Below are 23,019 nucleotides of genomic sequence, written 5' to 3'. Positions count from 1 at the left end.
TCAGAAAGTACGATGTCAGGAACTCCCCCTAGAGATTCTCTTTGATTTGATCTGGGTGCAGCCTGCAATTGTGTGGGTGACTTGTTTGTTTTGTTTTGTTTTAAGTTCCCCAGATGAATCTGATCTGCAGCCAAGTTTGAAGTCACTTCCATGAGGCTTCTGTGAATGACAAAAATGAAGGCATGTTTACCTCCAAATAAGATCGAAGCATCCCTTGAAGCTGTTGCCTCACCCATAAACAGGACCTGAGGTCAGCAAAGTAAGGGTACATCTCTTTGTCAGAAAACTTCTATTGATTGGATTTTTGATCCTGTTTCAGGGATTCTATACAGTGGCTTTAGAGGTCTAACTGAGCATTTATGTTTGGAGAAGACATGATATAGGACAAAGACAAAGCCATCGATCTAAGGTGTTCAAACTTAGGCCTTTAGGAGTTTAGGGTGAGAAAAATAAGGACATGTGGGCTTACTGAGATTTCCAAAACAGAGGTCTGCAGATGCAAGCAACAGAGGCTTCTTATTTCAGTTCTTTGGTCTTGAAACTGGGGTGAAAGGGTCAGTGTGGTCAAATCTGTGTTTAGGTGGTGAAAGACCACCTCTTCCTGTCTTTCCCCTAGCTTCAGGGATTTGATGAGAATTCTCAGCGCTTCTTGCTTTGTAGACATATGATTATCTTTTCATGTCTTCTTCCAGCATTAAGTGTGTGTGTATCCAAATGTCCCTCCTTTTAAACAGGAACCAGTAATATCTAACTTGACCCACTGCAATGACTTTACTACATGATTGCATCTGGAAAGAAACAAAAGCATACCTTGTATTCAAATAAGGTCATGATCTAGGGTAATGGGTTAGTGCATCAGCATGAAGTCAGGGAGTATATAATGCAAGACTTAAATATCACTCATCTCCTTTTCTTGATATCAATATTGATAACTCCTATGTTGTCAATGCCAAAGAAATTGGAATTTGATCCAATGGTTTGAATTTTGGCTGCAGTTGTGACAACTGTCCAGCTCTTGGCCTGCTATGGAACTGTGTTTAAGACATTGTCTAATCACTTCTCTATATATAAAATAAATACTAAAATGCTACAAATTAAGAATTATTGGATTAGACACTTTTTATTTATTTTTTTCGAGGTGTTTAAGTATTATTTTATTCTTATTTATTCAGAAACCAAATGCTTGCTTTACCAAAGCTGGTCACATAAACAAGCAGCAACCTTCTTGCGAGCAGTGGGCTTATTTTCACAAACCTGCCTCATAATTTTGTGCGGGAAATTCAGCAGGCTGGGAAAAGGGAAGTAATGGCTTCCTTCTGGTTCGTATTCTAAGCACTCACATGGCCACTTTTATTCTTCAGCTCCCCATGGCACAGCAGCACTTTGCTCGCTTCGATCCTGGGGTCCTTCTGCTTCTCGTCCAGATATTCCAGCTTGTCGATGTAATACTGACACTCGGATTCACCTTTCTTCAAGTTGATGTCAGAAAGAACTCCTTGTATTATCAATACTGCTTCCTCCAGCAGCTGAACATCTGGGTGGTCTTTTGCAGTGTGTCTAAGGATTTCTTTTAACAGTAAAGGGTATTTGACGAGGCGACTTCGAGGGATATCCAGGAAACTCCAAAGGTCTAGTTTTCGACTGAAGGGAGACTCCAGACAGCGCTGAAGGAAGTCCTGGACTCTTGGGTCTTGTTTCTTCTGATCCAGAAGAGCCTTGGCTGCCAGTTGGTTACTACAGTAGCCTTTGTAGGCATTCAGGCCTGGTAACCAGTTCACAAGAATGTGACCGATCTGTTCCACTGTCCCATCAGGCTTGGTTGCTTCTCCTATTCTTGCCAACAAATCTTCATGCAGAGGTATGTAAGCATCCAAATCACCAAATATATGTGTGAGTTCCTCTTCTGACATGATAGACAACTTTAACATGGGATCATGGTAGGCCTTCCTAGCAAGCTTGAGGTCCTCGATTAAGTCCTGTTCGCCTCGGGACAATTCATATATTGCCTCCTGACGTTTGATCTCTCGAATGGTCAGGGACTCCTTCATACTGATGTCTAGCATCTCCGACCACAGCACACTACTTCTTCTCTTGGTGGGTGTTGGGACTGTAGACCTGCTGAATGACTTCTGGGCAGAGGCTGGGGATCTGTGCTCACCACGAAGGGTAAATGACTGTATGGTTTGACCAAAGCACCTGACTGCTCCATTTCTGACAGGAGAGATTAAGTTTGCCAAGGATGTGACCAGAGCTAGAGGCCGCACTCTTTTATTGCTTGGTTCCTCCTGCTCCCTGAAGGGCTGGTTATTAACATCCAGGACTCGGATCGTCCTTTTAATGGGCAGAAGACCTCCGATCTCATCATGAGCCACCATGCTTTACAAGTGTCCCTTCAAATCTTTCGGGTTAGTCCCCCTGAGAGTCAGCCCCGCAGGGCAGTACCTCCAAGGCGCCCGGGCTTTTTTCCCCAGTGCTCAGCCTGGCCCAGCAGCCATGTGCCCATGCCTCCTACTCGCGGTAGAGCTCCGTGCTTCTGCTCTGGATTAGACACTTTTTAATCTAAGATGGTGATAATAGAATGGTCCTCTTAAAATGAAAGCCGCATTGCCTTTTTCTTAATAATTCTTAACTAGGAAAATTAAATTAAAAACCCTTCAGCTTCTAGTTTGCATCAGACTATAGACATCGAATACATAATAATACAGACATCTACTATTTCAGTTTTCCAACACTTCAGGGTTTTTCTGGGGAAATACAAGAAAATCTCATTTCGTCAAGACAGAGGAGCAGCTGAGCCTGGCATGTATAAATGTCAACAAATCAATTAGACATGAAAGAAATGAAGAGCTCGAAAGTGTGTCCTCTGATCTCTCTGGCTGGGTTGAGAGGAAGAGCTGAGCAAGAAAGAACAGATGAAAGTGAGTTATTTTCCTGGCCGTCTTGGGCAGATCTGCAATCGTTTACTCAAGTGGACAAGGATGTTAAAGCAAGACGTCCTGAAACTGGAGAAATAAACGGACTTGGGCCAAAACACTAAACAGTGGGATATGGATTAGTTCTATCTTTTCACCATTGCTCTTTAGGGACCTTGCTTTAATGTGGAGTTCTGATCTGAGTTCTGAGCATCTGTCTTTCTGAAAAGATTCCGCAGATCGTAAGATAGGGAACAAAGTGTGTGTGTGTGTGTGTGTGTGTGTGTGTGTGTGTGTGTGCCTGTATGTGTGTGTCTATACATGTATTCATTTGTATGTATGCGAGTATGTGTGTATAGGTATAAGTAATGAGTTTTAGACTGTCAGCATGCGTCTTTCCTCTGACATACAGAGCCAGCTTAGTTTATCTGCACATATTTTCCATCTAGAAAGAAACGAACCCAGAATCGCAGGGACATTCCGGTGGAGAGCCTCATTAGGGATACGGAAAGCAAACAGAGGAAGGTTAGTTGGAGGTTCAGCTGTGCTGTACTGATGTAGTAATGTTGTCTTTAGAACAAATTAGCTCTCTGGGACTTGGTGACACAAGGGAGTATTAAACCTTTCTCTACAAAAAGAACATGTGCAGTGCTTTTTTTTTTTCTTCCCGGCTTGAAAAATGCCAGTGAAAAATTACACAAAGATCAAGCTTGGAAAATGTTTGCTTTGCAGAAAAACATTTAAAAATGGAATCTCAATTTTGTTGGCAGCTCCGCTTTTTAAAGGGGCTATTTATTCTCGACTCCACAGCATATGGTTTATGGCCATTTATGTGGTGCACTGGAACCGCCTGAACTTGGGCACCTTGGGGAGTGTTTGTTTTTCTATTTTTTTAAGGTGGTTGGCCTGAAATCCAGCATGAATCATCTAAGAGAGATTTAGGAGCACGTGGAGATAAATGTTTCCCAGGTGACAGGGAGCAGCGCAGCTGGAAGGTGATCCTACATAAATAACGGGCCCGAAAAGAACTTGCTTCGGCGCCGTCTATGAAGAACGGGAGTGTGGACCTTTCATTCTTTCGCACCGTGCCCCCTGATCCCACTCACCTCCCAGTCTCTCCCAGTCCCTCCACATCCGCCTCTCGCCCCTGTACTATGCCTCCCAAAGTAGTTAAAAAACAAAACAAACAAAAAGTCCACCTTGCTTCTCCATCTTTCCAACATCTCTTCATTCACCCCGGCCGCATCAGGGCTGCATTCACCCCAGCTCCTGAGCTGGGATGTGTCATACTGTCCTACCCACAAAATGTTCATTTCAATAAGTGATTGGTCTGGCTCAAGGCCTGTGGTTTCTGGTACACCGTCATGACAGGGAGCTCTACTCGGACATTCTGTTGTTGCCCAGAGTCATGGAGCTCCTGCGGTTAGTGATTGTTCTGCAAGACCAGTCCCTTCACTGCAGGTCATAGATGGGGCAGATGTTAGGATGAGCCAAACCAAGGCCCAGGATGTGGGTCTGGACAGCAGCTGAACTGATTGGTCTGGGCCGTTGGGGCCACCTCCTCAAGCAAGGGGCAGAGCCAGCTCTCCTAGGCCCATGCAATCAGGGCCAGGACTCCCATGTTTGTGATGTGGGATGGGGCCATCTCTCCCAAGGGCTGGGATCAGCTCTCATGGGCGGATACACCACCTCTCCTGCTACAGTGACCAGTGAGGGGCAGGGCCACTACACTGGGCCAGTGAGGGACAGGGCTGGCTCAGCATGGCCCTTGGATTTCAACATGCATGGCTACTATGACCCCCGATGATACCATGAGACATGGACATCAGCCCAGACCCTGGCTGCTGTTGAGTCACAGACTCAGACATGACCCATGGCAGCAGCCTGAGCCTAGCCCCTTACAGCTACAAAAGTCACTCAGATTGGCATGGTCCCCATGGCAGCAAGGCCCTCGGGTACAAACATGCCCAAAGGTGGTGGCTCAAACCTCTGGCATCAGCATTGCCCTCTATGGTATCAAGAGCCATGGGCATCAACACAGATCCTGGCTGTGATAGGGCTACAGAACTGTAAATGAAGACTGCTTGTTTGTTTCCCAGTTGCCCAGACCCAAATAATCAATAGAAAGTATATTAATTACAACATGGCTTGGCCAATAGCTTAGACGTATTCCTACCTAGCTCTTATATCTTACATTAACCCATTTCTATTAATCTGTGTTTCACTACTCAGCTGTGAACTACCAGATAAGATTCTGGCATCTTTATTCTTTGGCAGCTACATGTCGTCTCTTTGACTCTGCCTACTCTCTCTCTATCTATCTACATATGTGTGTGTGTGTGTGTGTTCAGATTTACCACCTGGCTTTACTTTGCTAAGTCATTGACTGAAACAGCTTCTTTATTAACTAATGGTAATAAAACACATTCACAGCATACAGAGGGGAATCCCACATCATCTCCCCTTTTCTTTCTAAATAAAAAGAAAGGTTTTTAACTTTAACATAGTAAAATAGCATATAACAAAACAGTTATCAAGCAAAAATTACACTTACAATATTTCTTTGTGAGTCTAAAAGTTTCATATCTATTTTATCTTTTATCATAACTAAGGAAAATTATAACTATCTGTCTTCAACTCTATCAAAGACCCCAGAAGGATATAATATTATCTAAGTAAACAGAAAGCCCATTGTAAGCAACTTCCAATGTTCTAGAAATGACAAAAACATCTTGCTGCCTGGACAGTCACCTAAAGTTCTTCTGTAACATTGGGGCATCCATCTTCAGCCTAAAGACCCATAGCATCTGGAAAAATTTTCCATGAAGCAGAGAATTTGAAAGACTGACTGTTTTGCCTATATTGGCAGTTTGTCAGTCACTTTCTTATGTCCTGACAAATGTCTGGCATTTCCTCTGTGAAGCATAAACTGAAGAACAACCATCTTTTGGCCAGTTTAGTTTTGTGGAGGACATGGGTTCTGTTGTCAGCATCAAACTTAAGATCGTAGCTACCTACCTGTACCTCAGGTTGCAAGGGATTTGACACTTTTGGTTCCCATAGGAACCTCTACTCATGTGCACACACCCCAATACCCACCCCCTACCCCAATCCCTGTCACACACACAAAGACACACCATATACACCCAGTTAAAAGTAAAATGAAAAATCAAGATAGGCCTGTTAGAACAGTATGTTGGGTAAGAAGCAAAGAAGAAAGATTGATACAACTAATAAGAAAAGTTTATAAATTTATTGCATTAAATCAAGAAAATAGTATCTCTTCAACCTATAAGAAGATTCCAAATAAATTTTTTAAACTCAAAAAACATTGGCATTTAAGGTATAGATTAGTGTCTTCTACTAATCCCACTAAAATGGACACCAAACATCTGTGTATATTTAGAGATATTAGTTTTCCTGTCTACAGGTCTTCTGACTTAAGTTTTCTGTCTTGGAAATGTTTACCCAAGTTTGATTACATTTTTCAACTGAAAAAACAAGCGTACAATTTCTGAAGTTTCCTTCTTAATTCTCATATTAATTATTACAGTTTGTCACAAAAACGCCAATGAGTTTTACATTTCTAATTAGCTTACTTAAAAGTTGATATTTTGCTAGTTTACCTTCCCTCTGTTTTTCTGTCTTACTGCGTCTATTTTTGTCCCCCTCCCCTTTCTCTCTCTCGCGTTCTCTCTCACTATGTATCCCTCACTGAACTAAAATTTGCTGTATAGACAAAACTGACTTACTCATCAAGATCCACTTATCTCTGGCACCTGAATGCTTGGAATAAAGATGTGTTCCAGCTCCCATGGTGACATAGTTTTCAAATAATTGAAGTTATCCACAAAGCTTAGGCAGCTGAACGTGTGGGTAAGGGTAGGTTTGGGTACAAGAGTGAAGGACTTCTTAGGACACACTTAAGGCCAATCCTGCACTAGAGAGCACATTCCCATAAAGAATATGCATGCTAAATTCACTCCCTAAACAGGGTGCATATGCTGTGTCTGTGTGTGGCAGGGATTTGGGTGGGGGTGGGTATTGGGGTGTGTGCACATGAGTAGAAGTGCCTATGGAATCCAGAGTGTCAACCGCCCTGCAACCTGAGGTACAGATAGCAGTTATCTAAACAGAGAATGCTGCAAAGTAGTAGGTGGAGAATTTAATCAGCAGGTCAAAGTTAAAATACTTAAACCACTGAGCTGAAGCAGGGAATCACAAAACAATAAGCCTTACATGATATCATGATGTTTTACACACACACACACACACACACATATATATATATGTGTGTGTGTGTGTGTGTATATATATATATATATATATGATCAACATGCTTTAGATCTTCACATTTAATTGTTCAAATTGTGCAGAAAGAAGCGTGTGTTAAAATGTCATTCTCAACAATTTGTCTGGTTTAGATTTCCATGTCTCGAAATCAGACATGACTCATGGTGATTTATGAATTAAACAAGTTTTTAATTTTTGTAAAGAGCAGAATTCATTTTCTTGGGTGGGAAGCATTTGCCCTGACAGAATTCAGCCACCACCTTTGGTGAACTGAACGTCAGAAAAAGGGAGCAGTGAGCTGAGCTTGCCAAGTTGTTCTTTCCTCTTAATGGGCCACTGAGTTCAAGGGCTCAGATTCCACAGAAATACTTCTTATTCACAGAACACTTCGTCATGGTCCAGCCCACACTTCTGCAGGGCTACCCCTGCTTTGGGGCTTATTTTACTGATAAGGGAAAAAAAAAGGGGGAGTTGGGAGGAAATTAGGCATCTTCTCTAGGATTCTCACAGCTAAGAAGTGAAAGTCTGGCCGGAGGGCTCACCGAATGTGCCTGAGATACTGACTGCAGATTACCAGAACCCAGGAAGAAAGCCACACCTCCTCACACCCATCATTAACATAATGCCAGAAACGTGGAGGAGAACAGAGTGGATACACGTGAAGGAGGGCAGAGTGGAAACAGGAGGATTGCTGGCAATTGCTGGCTGCAAATGTAGGTCCAGAGAAAGAGGGGGAGGGAGGGAGGGAGGGAGGGAGGGAAGGAAGGAAGGAAGGAAGGAAGGAAGGAAGGAAGGAAGGAAGGAAGGAAGGAAGGAAGGAGAGACTGAGAGGCTCTCAAATGAATAAGGCAAAGAGTGATAGAGCCGGGCCCCTCTGGCCTCTGTACACAGGCAAGGGCAGCTTCCCAAGACAAGAAAGTGGGCATATATCACACACCTATACATGTACACACACACACTCACACTTGCCTGAACTGGCACCAGGAAAACCTGCCCCAGGAAAGCTCATATGTTGCTGTGCCTCTAAAATGCTTTCTTCTATCTATCTACCAAACAGGACTTATTATTACTTATCATTACTGTCGTTTGTCCATATGCTTGTGTTTGCATTTGAGTGGTACCTTCCCTTGTCCTCCTGTGGTAAACTGTTTATAAAAAGCGAGCTTGGATAACCTGCTAAGCTACTAAGCACTTGCGATATCAAATTAAAGACAATTTCTTATTCTTTCCCATAGTTATTTGGAAACACAGTGCTTTTGAACTGACCTACTTCCTCTGCCAGAGCTAAGGTAGAAGTAAGGGCCTAATGGTTTAAAGAAACATTTCTAGAGAATAAATGGAAGAATAAAATGGCCAATTTCCACACCCCAGCCTCAAGCTAATGGGTGACTAAATTGCTTTTCCCAACTTGCCTGCTTTAGCCTCCTCTTACAGAGCTATTTCTAATACTTGCAAATAATAGAGGGAAAGAGAAAAGAGGGGAGAGGAAGAAAAGCAGGGGAGTAGGAAGAGATAAGAAGGAAAGGGAGGAGGAGGGAAGGACCATTTTATGGATGGACAGTTTAAGCTGTGGTTGCTTGAGATCCAAAACTCACACCCTAACTCACCAAAAATGAAACTATTGGCTGAACCTAATTTTCCCATAAGAAATCCAAATAATTACTCTGAGCTCTAGTTCTGACAAAAAAAAATCTGCTATTACCTGTTGTAAAGAAATTTAACAAAATTAACACATATGTTATTTCCAGGTCTCTGATCATCTCATCCTGGTGTGTTCCCAGAAGTAGATCCCTCATTACCCCCATGCTTCCTCCCTTCTCTTGCTGCACTTACTTACCTGGCTCCCACTTCTCAACATCCTTTCTGCTGCTGCCTCTGCTTCCTCCACTGTGCAGAAAGCGGAGCATATCAGTTCAGTCTGAGGAGTGACACTTACCTCTCCTACTTATTTTTTCCCCTTTTGCCTTGAATTTTGACTTGATACAACAATTGTATATATTGATGAAAAGCAGAAATATTCCAAAATACAAATGGCACAATGACCAAGTTCGTGCAATTATCTATTTCTTTGAACATTCATTCCTAGAAATGTTTACAATCCTCTCAGTTGGTCTAAAATCCATGCTGTTTGTTAGACTATATCACCCTACCCTGCTGCAATATTTGTGGCTCCCTTTCTTTACTTATTTTCCTCCTTTGCTCCCACCTCTCTACAGCACTTCCTAGCTTCTGGTATCAACTTCTGTGAGATCAAAGTTCCGTGTAAGCATAAGTAAAGATAGTATGTTCTTACGGTACTGTCCTCCAGACTAACCCTTGTTGCTGCATGTGACAGAACTCTTTTATATAGTTAAATCCTTCTTGAGGGTATATGTAGTGATATTTCATTTGAATGTTAATAAATAAAGCTTGCCTGAAGATCAGAGAGTAAAACAGCCACCACTGATTAGCCTTATAAACCAGGCACATAACTTTAATCCCAGGTAACTACACCAGTTTGTCATAGAAACTGGGCGGTAGTAGTGCACACCTTTAATTCCAGGCCTAAAGAGGAATGTAAGATGGGAAGAGATGGCCTTTAGTCTCAGTCTCAAACTGAGATTCCTAGAGGCAGGATCGTCATTTCAGACTGAAGTAGAAGTGAGAGTCAGTGGCTGGCTCTTTTGCTTTTTTGACTTCCAAGACGAACCCCAACATCTGTCTCTGAGCTTTTATTAATCATGCTACAGATATGTACCTGTTCATGCATTGATTAGCTCCTAGGCTGATTCCATATACTGGCCTCTATGAACAATGCCACAAGAAGCCTGCATACTTTGACCTGATGGTTCACTTTTATTTGGAGACATATCCAAGAAAAGGATCATACTGCTGGGTCACATGAGACTATGATTTTCAGCTTTTTGAAGAAAATTCAAATTTTTCTGAAGCTGTATTAATTTACTCTCTCATCAACATTGTCTAAGAGCCTCCATTTCTCCCCAAGCTCACCGGGGATTGTTCCTTTTTCTTGTTGTCAATAGCCACTCTAACTGGGATCATTGCCCGCTGATAATATTGAACATATTTCCCACATATGTCAAGCATTTGTATGTTCATTTGAGAAGTGTTTGTTTGGATAATTTGCCTTTTTAAAAACTGGACTGTTTGGGTTTTCTTATTGAGATGTTCAAGTTTCTCATGTAGTGAGGAAACTAATCTCTAAGACGAACAGTCTGCGAATGATTTCTTGAAGTCCCTTGGCTGTTTCTAAGCCTTTGAGTTTGATACGGTTCCTTTTGTCTTTCACTCTACTTGTCTGTGTTTTTAGGACCTTCTCCAGAAGACTTTTGCTCAGAAAGAACAAAGTCCTATAGTATGCCCTCTATATTACCTCCTGGTAACTCAATAGTTTGGCGGCTTATATTTGGGCTTGTGCTCTTCACTAGAGAGACATTGGTCTAGTCTCTCTTCTTCTGCAGATAACCAAGCATGATTTGTGGAAGGGCTATCCTTTCTGCACTGCACATTCTTGGTGCCTTGGTTGAAAACCAATTAGCTGTCTATGTGAATGGGTTGATTTGTGAGTTGTATTGATTTGTGAGTTGCTGTGTGGCTTGACTTGCCTTGGGTTTGCAGGGAATCTGAAGAATGGCTGACGACACCTCAGGTCTTATTGTTTAGACTTTATGATGATTCAGAGTCTTTTCAAATTAATATAAATTTTAAAGCTTTACTTTTTCATTTTTGGTGAAGAATGCCTTTGGTATTTTGACGAGGATTGTGTTGACTCTGTAGGACATCAAGGAGTTCGGGCGTTTTAATGATGCTAGTTCTTTCCTGTGAACATGTACACCTTCCCAGTCTGTCCTGTCTTCTTCAATCACTGACATTAGTGCTATGATTCCTAGCCTTCAGTGTAAAGATTTTTTATCCTTGATTTTTTAGTTCTTTTTTTTTTTTTAGCTTGTCATTGATATATGAAAATTGTTCCTTATTTGGGGGTGTTGATCTTTTATCACCCCACTTTATTTTTTGAAATGGTTTTATCAGTTTTAAGTGGAATCTTAAGGTTTTCCTAAACATAAGAACCTGTTTTCTTTAAATAGTGACAATTCTACCCACCTCCAATTCTCCATTTTGTATTTTTATTCTATCAAAGTAACTCCATTTTTTGTTATTTGAGCTTATAAAGTCCCCTGTCCTCATGGTCAGGCCCAATTCCAAAGCAGGTCACACTGATGCCCATAGCAGCACAGGCCAGGTATCCTGAAAAAGTATCCCTTTCTCCTAATTAGTCTGAACATCCTCAACTGTCTCTGTGTCTCTTGACATCTGTCCAAGAATGCTCCTCAGTTCTTCATACAGACACACCAGTGATGTGGGATTCCCCTCTGTATGCTGTGAATACCATTGATTAATAAAGAAACTGTCTTAAGCCTATGATAGGGTAGAGTAGAGCTAGGTGGGGACAACTAAAATGAATGCTGGAACAAAGGAGGCAGAGTAAGGGAGAAGCCATGGAGCTGCCGCTGGAGACAGACACACCAGAACCTTGCTGGTAGGTCACGAGCCTTGAGGTAAAATATAAAATAATGGAAATGGGTTAAATTAAGTTGTAAGAGTTATCAAATAAGAAGCTAGAGCTAATGGGCCAAGCAGTGATTTAAATCATATAGTTTTTGTGTTGTTATTTTGGGAGTCTGGGTGGCCAGGAAAAAAACAAGTGGCCTCCGACTACATAGCAGTTCACAGGGCCAGATAATCTCAGCAGGATATATGATTTCCATATATTTGGAAAGAAAGAGAAAGAAAATTTAATATGTCACCCAAGTAGTCATTATTCAATAATTGATAGAGACATTTATTATTATATCAGGCAAGTTGCAACTTTTCAAAGAAATGAAAGGACTTGGCAATTATTAATCAGTAGTAGCTTTTCAAGATTCTGTTATGCACACGTTGATTTAAACTGGCATTTTAAAAATGTATTCTCAGGCCAGGCAGTGGTGGTACATGGGACATGGTGGTAATCAGATCTCTATGAGTTGAAGGCCAGCCTGGGCTACAGAGCTAGTTCCAGGACAGGTAGGGCTGTTACACAGAGAAATCCTGTCTCAGAAAAAAAAAAATCCTTAAAAACTATTTTTAATGAAAACAAAGTAAACATTATTATTTCACCATTAGTGATAAAAAGAAAAAGCAATGAATTTAGTCTTAGTTGGACATAAAACTTCCACATGGGAAAAAGTCACATCGTTTCAACATCGTATTTATTTCACTCCAAAGTTAGTTACCTTCTGTGAAATAATTGATTGTTTAGTTTCTGTACTTCGCGTCATTTTTAGTTAATAGCACAATAAAATGGGAGGAAATTTGAGAACTCCTGGCGTGTGAATGTCTATAAATGAGCCTCTTAACCACTGCATAATTTTGCTCTTGTGCTCAGGCTCCCACTAACACTCTTTGTAGAAACCATTCTCTTAAGCACATATGAAGCATCCCCCACAGACTCATGGACAAGGTCTGTGTGGAAAGGAGAGGAGAGGAAGGCTTCTTTCATCTCCTCCCTTGTTAGCTGTCCTATGGGATGATGATTATAAATAAATCAACAGTTGAGGCAGAATTGTCTTTCCCAACAACAAAATCTGAGAAGAAATTTATCAAGGCCCGTAGTTAGGTGGAGCAATGATGTTGTTATGAATTCCAATGAAGGAAAGCCTATCAGAGCATGGAAGCAAGTCTATGGAGTCAATCCTAAACTTCTTTTTTTAAAAAAAGAAGATTATTTCATAAAATAATGGCTAGCTTCTTAACTATTTGCAGAATATAAAATATTAAATTATAACTTAACCTCCACTACATGCTCAAGTAAATTCCACATGAATTTGAGAAAGAAATGTAAATGTTAAACCAAAGCCAATAAATCGAAAAGAAAAACATAACACAAGTATTTACAAAACTTTATTGAGCTACAGACGGGCCATGCAGTATATTGGTTTAAAACAATGGAAGAGCTTGTACGGGATAATGGTCAGGGAGATTTTCCCACAAAGAGTTTGAAATGGAATGTGGCCTCAAAAATACTGCAAACAAAATTTATAGTCAAATAAAATATTTTAGAAACTATTCGCTCATATTGGTCAAAGGATTTGAAAATCTTAGTGTATAAAAGTTTCTCTCAAAAGAATTTTGTCGTTATATTGAAATGTACACATTCAATATATATTTAATTATACTTACATATATGCGATTGTCAGAAAATAGAGATTTGAATAGCAGATATGAGATGACTTATGCATGGGGAAGGGGAAGTAGATATATACTTTTCTCCATTCTTTTATACGATTGTGTTTGTTCCTCCTCTACTAAACACAAACAAATGGAAAAGAACAGACTCTAACTGTGGCAGCAGCATAGAAGCTTGTGTCCTAGTAAAACACACATTAGTGATATTCGGGGTTTTCTTTTGCCATCGTATATTCCAGACTTAGAACTAAGAGGCCAGTAATCTAGGAACAACAGGTGCATAAAATGTCCCAATAAAATATTGCAGGCTTGGCAAAGAAGCAGGAAAGGGGCAGCCCATTGAGACAGGAAATGGAGACAATTACTGCTCCCACTCCAGACCCCTTTCCACCCAAACTAGCAAAGCCCAAATAAGAAGTCTAGACGTACACCCTCGTAAAGTTTTGAAGAGATGTCCCAAGAGCCCCTTGTAGGGATGATGTCAGTGGGTACCACGTAGAGAGCCAAAAACTCTCATTTCCTCCAACAGGACAAAGTCCTCGTTGCAGCAAAACAGAAACCATATAGCAAGCCCAGACTGTCATGCCACCTGGAAGAAACAAGGCATTCATCCCTGCCCCCAGTTAGATGGTGTCAGAGAAGCCTAATACCACTGAGGATTCTCACCGCCATTCCGTAACAGCAAGGCTACTTCCAGCAGTATCTGTGGAGACCATGGGAACAGGAAGCACAGGCATCCATGCACATGAGAGGCTCTTTATGTCCAAGTACATAAAGTGATAGAGAGCGGCAAAGGGGGGAAGCTTAAAATCTACGACAATCCCAAGTGCCGCCAGAGTCTGCAACCGCGGGAGCTCACAGTGCTATAGGAATGAAGAGTGGTAGAGCTATTTTGAGAGCACATTATCAGCATCTGATGAAGCTGAGCGCAATTCCACAGGGTTGCCTGCAGTTTTACTCTTGATTTAAGCAGATGACATGAAACTTAATGTCGGTGGGAAAGCCTACATAGAAACACTTCGTGTTGATTTTGCTGGTGATTGCTGCAAACTGGGAGCTATAAACTAAGTATCATTCATCACATAAATAAACTGTGTGTATCTGTGTTGTGCAACAGGAGAAAATGAACTATCAATCCATGAGAAAAGTCTGAAAAGATATCAAATGTATATTGCTAAATGAGAGAAGCCTACATTAAAGAAAACACTGCTTACCATACATAGTGGCTTGAATGAGAAAGATCCCCCAGGGGCTCGTGTATGTGAACATTTGGTCCCCAGTTAATGGTGCTACTTAGAGATGTACTGAAGTCTGGCTGGAGGAAGCGCATCACGAGGGATACCCTTCAAGAGTTCATAGATTTGCTCCGCTTCCAATTCACTTCCTCTACTTGCCTGTTTGTGGCTTAAAATGTTATCTCTCAGCTTTTTACTCTGGCCACCTATTGCTATATCTTTCCCACCAATATTAACTCTGCCTCTTGAACCTTGAATCACAATGCAGTCTTTCCTTCAGGTTGCTTTTGGTTATGGTGTTTTGTCACAGCAACAGAAATTGACAAACACACTGCACAGTTCTGATGGAGAACTCTTCAGAAAGCAACACCAGAGATACTAAAGTGGCTGATGGTAGCCAGTAATTGGATATAAAGATAAGGAAATATAAATAGAGTACTGGGAGGTGGGAATGGGAGTGGGACCTTAAGAATAGTGAAGCTGTGCTTTTTAATACTGTAATGATGAATACATAACATTATTTCAAAAGTCATAAAAGTGTGCCTCACAAAAATGATGCAATATAAAAGAAAGACTATGAATAGTAAGTGGCCCATTCATTAATTGTAACAAAAAGATTATGATGTTGTATATGGGATGTTAAGAAAAACCATGGGAGAAGAAAAGTATTAAAAGATTTTCTTTACATTCCACACAATGATTCCAATTTAATCCCGTTCTCAAAACATTGCACTAGTTTGATAAATGTTGCAGAACTTTAGTAACTTCAGTATTGATTAACAATTAAAAACTCTCAGCAATGTAACAAGGAGTTCCTCAACTTGACAGAAAACAGCTAATAAAATCCTAGGCTTTCAGGAAATGTTAAAATATATATTAACACTTTTCTCCTAAGGTAAGAATTAGAATGATCATGTCAGCTCTTACCACTCTTATTGGACATAACCCTAAAAGTGTCAATCATTGCTACAAATAGAAAAAAGTCAAGACATGCATGGAATAACGTGCAAGATAAAACCACCCCAAACTGTGTATGAAACAAGTGCCTACATAGGAAGTCCAAATGAACAGATGAAAATCTTCCCCAGATAATAACATGAGTTCAACAAGGTCACAGACACAAAACCCACTCACACATGTAAATGTCACCTTTAATTCCATATATTTACAATGACTACATAAAAAAACAAGACTTAACATACAACTTGCAATATTTCAAAAGCAACTAAAATGTCTAGGTGAAAACCTACCAAAAATAATAATGGAAATTTTCTATTAAAACTATGCAATCTGTTGCTACAATGTAGCCTAAAGTGGGTTAAAGCAATGCAAATCTATTAGAATTAATTATTTCCTTACTACTTATTTTGTGTGTATGTGTGTGTGCATGCACTCATGGGAATTGAAAAACAACCCGAGGAAGTCTGTTTTCTCCTTCCACCATGTGGATTCTGGGAATTGAACTCTGGTCTTTGGGCTTGGCTGTATGCACATTTGCCTGTTAAACCCACTTGCTGATCCAGCCCACAGAAAGAGAAAGGCTCACTCACCATTATCCAGGTGCCCCACACCCCGAGCTGCCAGTGAATTTGTCCTACTTAAAGAAACTACATCTTCATTAGAGAGGCATCCCCCTCTAACCTGTAACAGCTGTAGAATACATGCTCTTCACATTAGCTGATGGAACAGCATCCAGGAGAGGCCAGATGTTTGTTCACAGAACAACTGTCAACAGATTCAAAACCCTGAAATCAGGGCATGCACCTTTTCTGCCCTCCAATGGAGTCAGAAAACTTGAACTGAACAAGAGGAACGTTAAAAATTACAAAAAATACATGCAAATTCAACAACAATTCTTGGCCAATTAACAGGCTAGCAACAACAACAAATCAAATAGGAAATTTTTAAAAGTTCTTGAAGCAGGTGAAAAGAAAATCAAAGCTTGCCAAAAACCATGGTATACAGAAACATCTCGAGATTCTGTCCAGCATTAACAATATAATTTTCCAAATATGTCCCTATTGTTTGTAAATTTATTTATAATTGTATATCTTGCACTGGTCACATGACTCAGGCAGTGATGATTCTTGCCCTCAAGCCTGGCACTTCCGGTTTGGTCCCCAGGACCAAACATCCAAAAGATGTTCAATCATACAAGGACACTTGCTCAACTATTTTTATAGCAGCAGCATCCATAATAGCCAGAGCCTGGGGGGAAAAAAAACATAGCCACCCATCAACCGAAGAACGGATAAAGAAAATGTGGAACATTTACACAATGGAGTATTACTCAGCTGTTAAAATGCTTTTCTTCTTAATGGTGACAAGAATGCAGCCTCTGCCCAGACACTGACAGACCTCCTCTCTCAGACACTGAGTCCCTGCTGGGTCGTTATCTGTAAGTCCAGGGAGCACACAGTACCAGAACACTGGATGTCTGTCTACAAAGTCTACATCAAAGGGTGGCACATCCTGTCCCCTAGTCACTTCTCTGCTTCCCTCCTGGGACAGAAAGCCTGGCTTCAGCCTCTCACCATGAAGGTCTCTCCCCTTCAGCGTAAGTGCCAGTTCACTTGCCAGGTTAAGGTCACCTGATACAGCCTTGAGGAATTAAATCAGTTCAGATTAGGGAGCCACAGTACACTGAAGCTATAACAATTTTATTGAGAGCAATCAGACTTTTATACCTTTATCAGAAACAGAATATAATGGCAATTGCCAGAATCGATACAGTTGTAGTTCCCAGGATACAATGAAGTTTGTAGTCTTACAAGGTACACAAGATTAATGTCTAAGACCGGTTGTCCTGTGAAGCCTTCATGCTTCACTAACTACTAAGGGAACACACAGAGAAATACAAAGTAGCCCGCACGCTTCACGGCCTTAGGAAGTACATCAGTTGCTCAAGAACTGGAAGGCACATTGTGACCAAGGAGCCATGGTCTCTAACCTAAAAACATTCGACGTATACCTCTCAAGACAGCTAGGCCAGGCCAACTCCATGGTCTCCTGCACTTCAGAAGGAATAGTGAGAGGCTGCCTCTCCTATCACACAGGCTCTGATTCTCTGAGGAGAGGCCAAGCATGTTGTCTGCCTCTGGTGCTGCTCGACCTGAACTCTCTCCTAAACCCCGGCTATGCAGCTTTCTCTCTGTTTGCCCATGGCACTAGAAACTCTTTTAATAAACTCCTTAGTCTCAAGGAAGATATCTCTGTCCTCTTGAACTGTCCACACCATCTAAAACCTAAAAGTGACATCTGAAGAACATGGGTACTGATGTTCTTATTTTGTTTAGGTTTAGAAGTCACCACCTTTTTCCTCTCCTCCCCTTTCTTCCCCCTTCTCCCCTCCCCTCCCCTCTCCTCTCCTCTCCTCTCCTCTCCTCCCCTCCCCTCCCCTCCCCTCCCCTCCCCTCCCCTCTCCTCTCCTCTCCTCTCCTCTCCTCTCCTCTCCTCTCCTCTCCTTTCCGCTCTTCTCTTTTCTTCACTCCTTTGTCAATCTTTCTCCTTCCCCACCCCACCCCTCTCTTTCTCCTTTTCCTCACTCCCTCACCCCCTAACCCCTTGCATGTTGCTTGTTCCTTGTACATCTATTAATTCAGAAGAACTTTCAAAAGCAGTAACTGCTGTGGAATAATATCTTAAGGAGGCAAAGACTGTTACATTTGTTTATGTTCCAGAGTATTAATTTAACTGTAAAAGTGTGTTACATTTGTTTATGCTACCTTTGTTAATGATGTGAAGATGTCTTACATTTGTTTCATCATGCCTGCCTAAGGCACCTGATTGGTCTAATAAAAAGCTGAACAGCCAATAGATAGACAGGAGAGGAAAAGATGGGGCTGGTGGGCAGAGAGAATACGTAGGAAGAGAAATCTAGGCAGAGAGAGAAGGGGGACCGAGTAAGGTGAATAGAGAAGGACATGCCAAGGGCCAAAAGCCAAGCAGTAACCAGCGAGCCAGACTGCAGAAGCAGTGAAAGTAAGATATACAGAAGCAAAGAAGGTAAAATAGACCTGAGGAAAAACATAAATGAAAAGAAACAGGTTAAGTTATAAGAGTTAGCAAGAAACTATCCTAAGCTAAGACTGAGAATTCATGACTAACAATAAGTCTCCATGTCATGATTTGGGAGCTGGTTGACAGCCTAAAAGAAAACATGGTACAAGTATCAAGGAAAAAACCTCAAGCAATGACAGCAACAATTATCATTAGCATGATGCCAAAATGCTCCAGGTTTCATACTTTCTAAGCCCAGAATACACATCTGGGTCACCTGTGACTCCTGTTAAATGGCTGATAGAATCACAACAGGCTGCAGATGTGGGGTCTAACTTCTGTTCCTACCTTAGAAACAAGACTTACTAAATGGTTGGAAACAATTCAGAGCAGTACATCTCTGAACAGAGGAACTTTGTAACAAGGAGTGTTTCCTAATGACAACACACTGCCTTTGTGATTTCTCAGTCCTAAGTCTTTCTTCTAAGGATATTTAACAACTCCACATTAGGAAAATCGGAGGATTCTATAAAGATATTCTGCACATGATCCTATCCACTGTCACAGAGCATTCAATGGGAGAGAGTGGAAATAAGGCTATGAACAATACCTTTAACATTGGAGGGATCTGCTCTCTAGTCAAGATGAGACATGTAAAATAAGTTCAGTGCATTGCTATCCATCAGTGCCTGGGAATCCAGAAACAAGAAAGGCTTGTAGGAAGTGAAATAATCAGGTTAAGCTTAAATAGAAGTTAGAAAATTTGCTGGTGCAACTGAAGTAGCAGGACCTAGTTGAATAGCTAGAAGAACCCATTATCTAGGTACTGAGAATCAAAGAGCCAAGGAAGAAAGTCTGGAAGGTGAGCGCTGTGCTCAAACACACCTGCTCAGGGGTACTGAGGAAAGAGATTCCACAAATTATATTTATTCTTATTCTTCATATTCTAATATCAGAGACAATGAAGTTGGCACAATTTTGAAATATTTGAATATGGAGATTTTCCCAAAATAGCCACCCCCAAGATTTTATCATGTTAATAGAACCACAATGGCTTTCGAAAGTCCACTATTTTTGCTTAGAAGTTATTAGAAGCTTTGGATACCGGTTTGCCTCATGTTTTCTGCATTGTCATTGACAAGATTGGGCATAAGGAGACAAAAATGAGCTATATTGGCTGAAATGGGGTGAATAAGATGAACAGTAGGGTGTCTGGAGAGATGGCCTGATACTGAAGTAGGAGAACCCTAGCTTGCATCTTCCAAACTCATGCACATCTGTAATTCAAGCAACACTGGTGGGGCAGAGACAGGCAGATGCCAGAAGCCAACTCTGGCCAGTCAGTGAGCTCCAGGCTCACTGAACAGCCCCAACTCAAGAATTCACTCTAGGTTAATCAAACAATGTAGCCTTTGGCTTCTCATATACAAACGCACACATACAAACTTAAACATATACATGCGTGCACTTGTGCATGTGCACACATACATACACACACATACATATACTTCAAAAGAGTGATTTCATTTGTTTACAGGATGAAGGCCTTGTCTTTCCTTATAGCTTAAAGTTCCCATAAATCAACCCATCAGGGCACTCGTCTGTACTGAGTCTTGTTATGTAAAGGGTTAAATAGCTATACAATGGTACATTGATATTTTAAATACAGAAAAATACTGGCCATTCTATTTATGGAATCCCCCACCCCAATTTTAAGGGGAGAAAAACAGCTTTTTAAACAAAGTAACTGAGCTTGAAATTCTAATCTTCAGGTGGCAAATTGGTGTTGGCTTACATGTAAACTAGACACTCAACGCTGTTTGGAGGTTAACTGTTGAAGGGTGGGTTCACGGAGCCTGCGTAGAAGTACACTATAAAAAAAAAGCAAGACCACAGATCATATTCTCATTAACAAAACATCCTCCACTTTATAATTTCTGTGAAACATTGTTTTGGCTAACCTTTGAAATCCCAGCAGGGAAAAAATCAAACCAGGGTTTGGCTGACATTTGGCAAAATGTGGTCCTTCGTCACCACTGGACTGTGGTGCGGAATGGGTGGGTACTCTGAGGTAGACAGTGGGGGAAGCGCTGGCCGTCTGTTCTCATCAGCTAAGCTGGCAGGTGATGCCCTCTTCCTGCCACTGTTTTGTTAAGAAGGAAGAATGTGCTGTAAATCCCCTCAAAATTAAAACTAAGGACCAATTTTCCCACCCCAACATCAGTTAATTCAACTAAAATGACTCTTGTAGAATAGTTAAGGGAGGTCTTAAACCACATTTTTCTCTACCCAATTACTGGAAATCTTTTCTTTCTTTCTTTTCTTCTCTGGGCTTCCCGATGACAACCCTGGAGAGGAATGCGCCTCTTCCATACAGACCAAGTCATGAATCACACCAGACTTGTAAATAACATCCCCCACTCAATATGAGGCCGTGGAAAACATGTCAATAAAAAGAGTTTTGACCAAATCAAACAAGATGACTTATTTTCAACAACTAAAGCGACATGCAGTCAGAAGCCCGAGTGTCCGGTTCCTGGTACCGAGCTAGGCTCTGAGCCACCACTCACTGAATTGTCAGTCAATGTAGCTGTGATGCTACCTGTTCGATTTCAGCAATTGTTCTGCTGGTTCCAATCAGGAGATCACCGGTTCAGCCTGCCAAGGCGGGAGACAGTAATCAATACGTTTTGAGTGAAGAACAAAAAAGCCTGAGGTACAGGGATCCACCCCGGAAGAATACCAAGGACGCAATCATGAGAAGCATTTGTGGGTAGCCAGGGGTGAGGGAAAAGGAAAAGAGAGGAAAAGAAAAGGCTTTTCCAAACAAATGCAATACATTTCAAGTCAGTTTCGAAGGGCTATCAAAGCTCAACAGTAATGTCTGAGGTGGTAAACTCTTGCCAATATAAGGAAAGAATAATTCCATGCAAAAGTCAACTGTTTATCTGTTAGGCAGGAGTGAGAAACGGGAGGAGTGGTGGGCAGAGAAAATAAACAGGAGGAGAAATTTAAGGAACAACGAGGAGTGAGAAAAGGAGAGGAGAAAGCCAGAGCCACACAGCCAGCCACAGAGTAAAAAGGAAAAAAAAAAAAAGACACATAGAATAAAGAAAGATTAAAAAGTCTGGAGGCAAATCATAGTTAAAGAGAAACAGGATACTTTGTTAGAAAAGCTGGCTAGAAACAAGCCAAGCTAAAGCAGGGCATTCATAAGTAAGAATAAGTTTCTATGTTTTTATTTGGGCGTTGGGTGGTGGGCCCCCAAAGAGTAAAAAAATCAACCACAGACTTTGATAATATAATGTTTATCAGTACAATAAAAAGCAAAGTAGAACAGGAAAACATTGACACATAGTTGTTATAATTTGTAAATAAATTGTAAACAAAAAGGCAAATCTGGCTGAGGTGGTTATCACACAGCTTTCTATAATGATAAACAAAGTGAAAGGTTAAGTGTTTGGAGTGAAAGTCCATTTGTTTCTGGATTTGAGCTTCTATCTTTCCTAACTGAACAGAACAATTGTCAAGCTCTCATAATCCTAAGGGCCATAAATGGCTTGTGAGAGTTTTGAGCCATAGTACGGGGCATGAGCCTCTGCATTTGTGCCTTGCTCCGCTTCATCCTGCCCTTGTAGGCATTTGCATAACCCTAAAAGAACTTGTTTTGTATAAGTCTATCTCGGGGAGCCTCAGACAATCTTGTTTGGCAGTAGACTCAACTTATTCAGGATGAGAAGTAATATGAAATAATTATTATTACCACGCATGGGCATTTATCTTTATGCTCACCTTGCCCTGTCTGGACAAATGAAATCATTCTAAAACATTGCTAAGATCTGACCTTCAGTTTGAAGGGCAGAGGGTGAGGCTTAATTTCAAGCATCACCTCTGCTTTTAACCAAGAATGATTCCTGTGAGTTTCCCATTGTGTCGGTAATGTAAAATCCTTTGGGCTGGAGAGGTTGCCCAGTGGTTAGAACTGCTCAATACACTGCCCGAGGACTGGGTTTCTTTCCAGCACTGACTCAGGTGGTTTACCACCACCTGTCACTCCAGCCTCCAAAGGACCCAGTACCTTCTTCTGGCTTCCATGGGTACCAAACACATGCACATACATATAAACAAAAGAAAATGCTTTTAAAACTTTTGTGAAAAAAAAAATGTTACTAGAGAAAAATTCAAGTCATAATACTGGTGATAGTTTGTCCAGACAGGGCAAGATGAGCATAAAGGTAAATGCCCATGCGTGGTAATGTTCTTCTGTGGAGATAGAAGTGGCAGCTGATTCTGCTGCTGAATGAGGTTCTTCCCACAGAAACAAGCTGTTCTTTAAAATGAAATTGGGGGAA

At 41.1% G+C, this 23,019-nt stretch overlaps 1 protein-coding gene across 1 annotated transcript; it reads right to left on the bottom strand.

Moving 5' to 3' along the window:
- Positions 1 to 1,313: 1,313 nt before the first annotated feature.
- Positions 1,314 to 2,497, bottom strand: LOC126501469 (neuroepithelial cell-transforming gene 1 protein-like). Its single transcript, XM_050142147.1, has one exon. It carries the CDS (start codon positions 2,373 to 2,375, stop codon positions 1,329 to 1,331), a length of 1,047 nt encoding a protein of 348 aa, XP_049998104.1. The 5' UTR covers positions 2,376 to 2,497; the 3' UTR covers positions 1,314 to 1,328.
- Between the last annotated feature and the right edge of the window lie 20,522 nt (positions 2,498 to 23,019).

This window comes from Alexandromys fortis, unplaced genomic scaffold (genome assembly GCF_014885135.2).
Source record: "Alexandromys fortis isolate MF-2015 unplaced genomic scaffold, M_Fortis_MF-2015_v1.1 scaffold_41, whole genome shotgun sequence".
In the NCBI taxonomy this organism is placed as follows: domain Eukaryota; kingdom Metazoa; phylum Chordata; class Mammalia; order Rodentia; family Cricetidae; genus Alexandromys; species Alexandromys fortis.
Note: the sequence above shows the minus strand (reverse complement) of the source record. Positions and strands in the feature narration are given on the sequence as shown.

Bases quoted from the DNA above. Each gene is read 5' to 3' on its own strand.
- LOC126501469 (XM_050142147.1), bottom strand. From the start codon at position 2,375: ATGGTGGCTCATGATGAGATCGGAGGTCTTCTGCCCATTAAAAGGACG.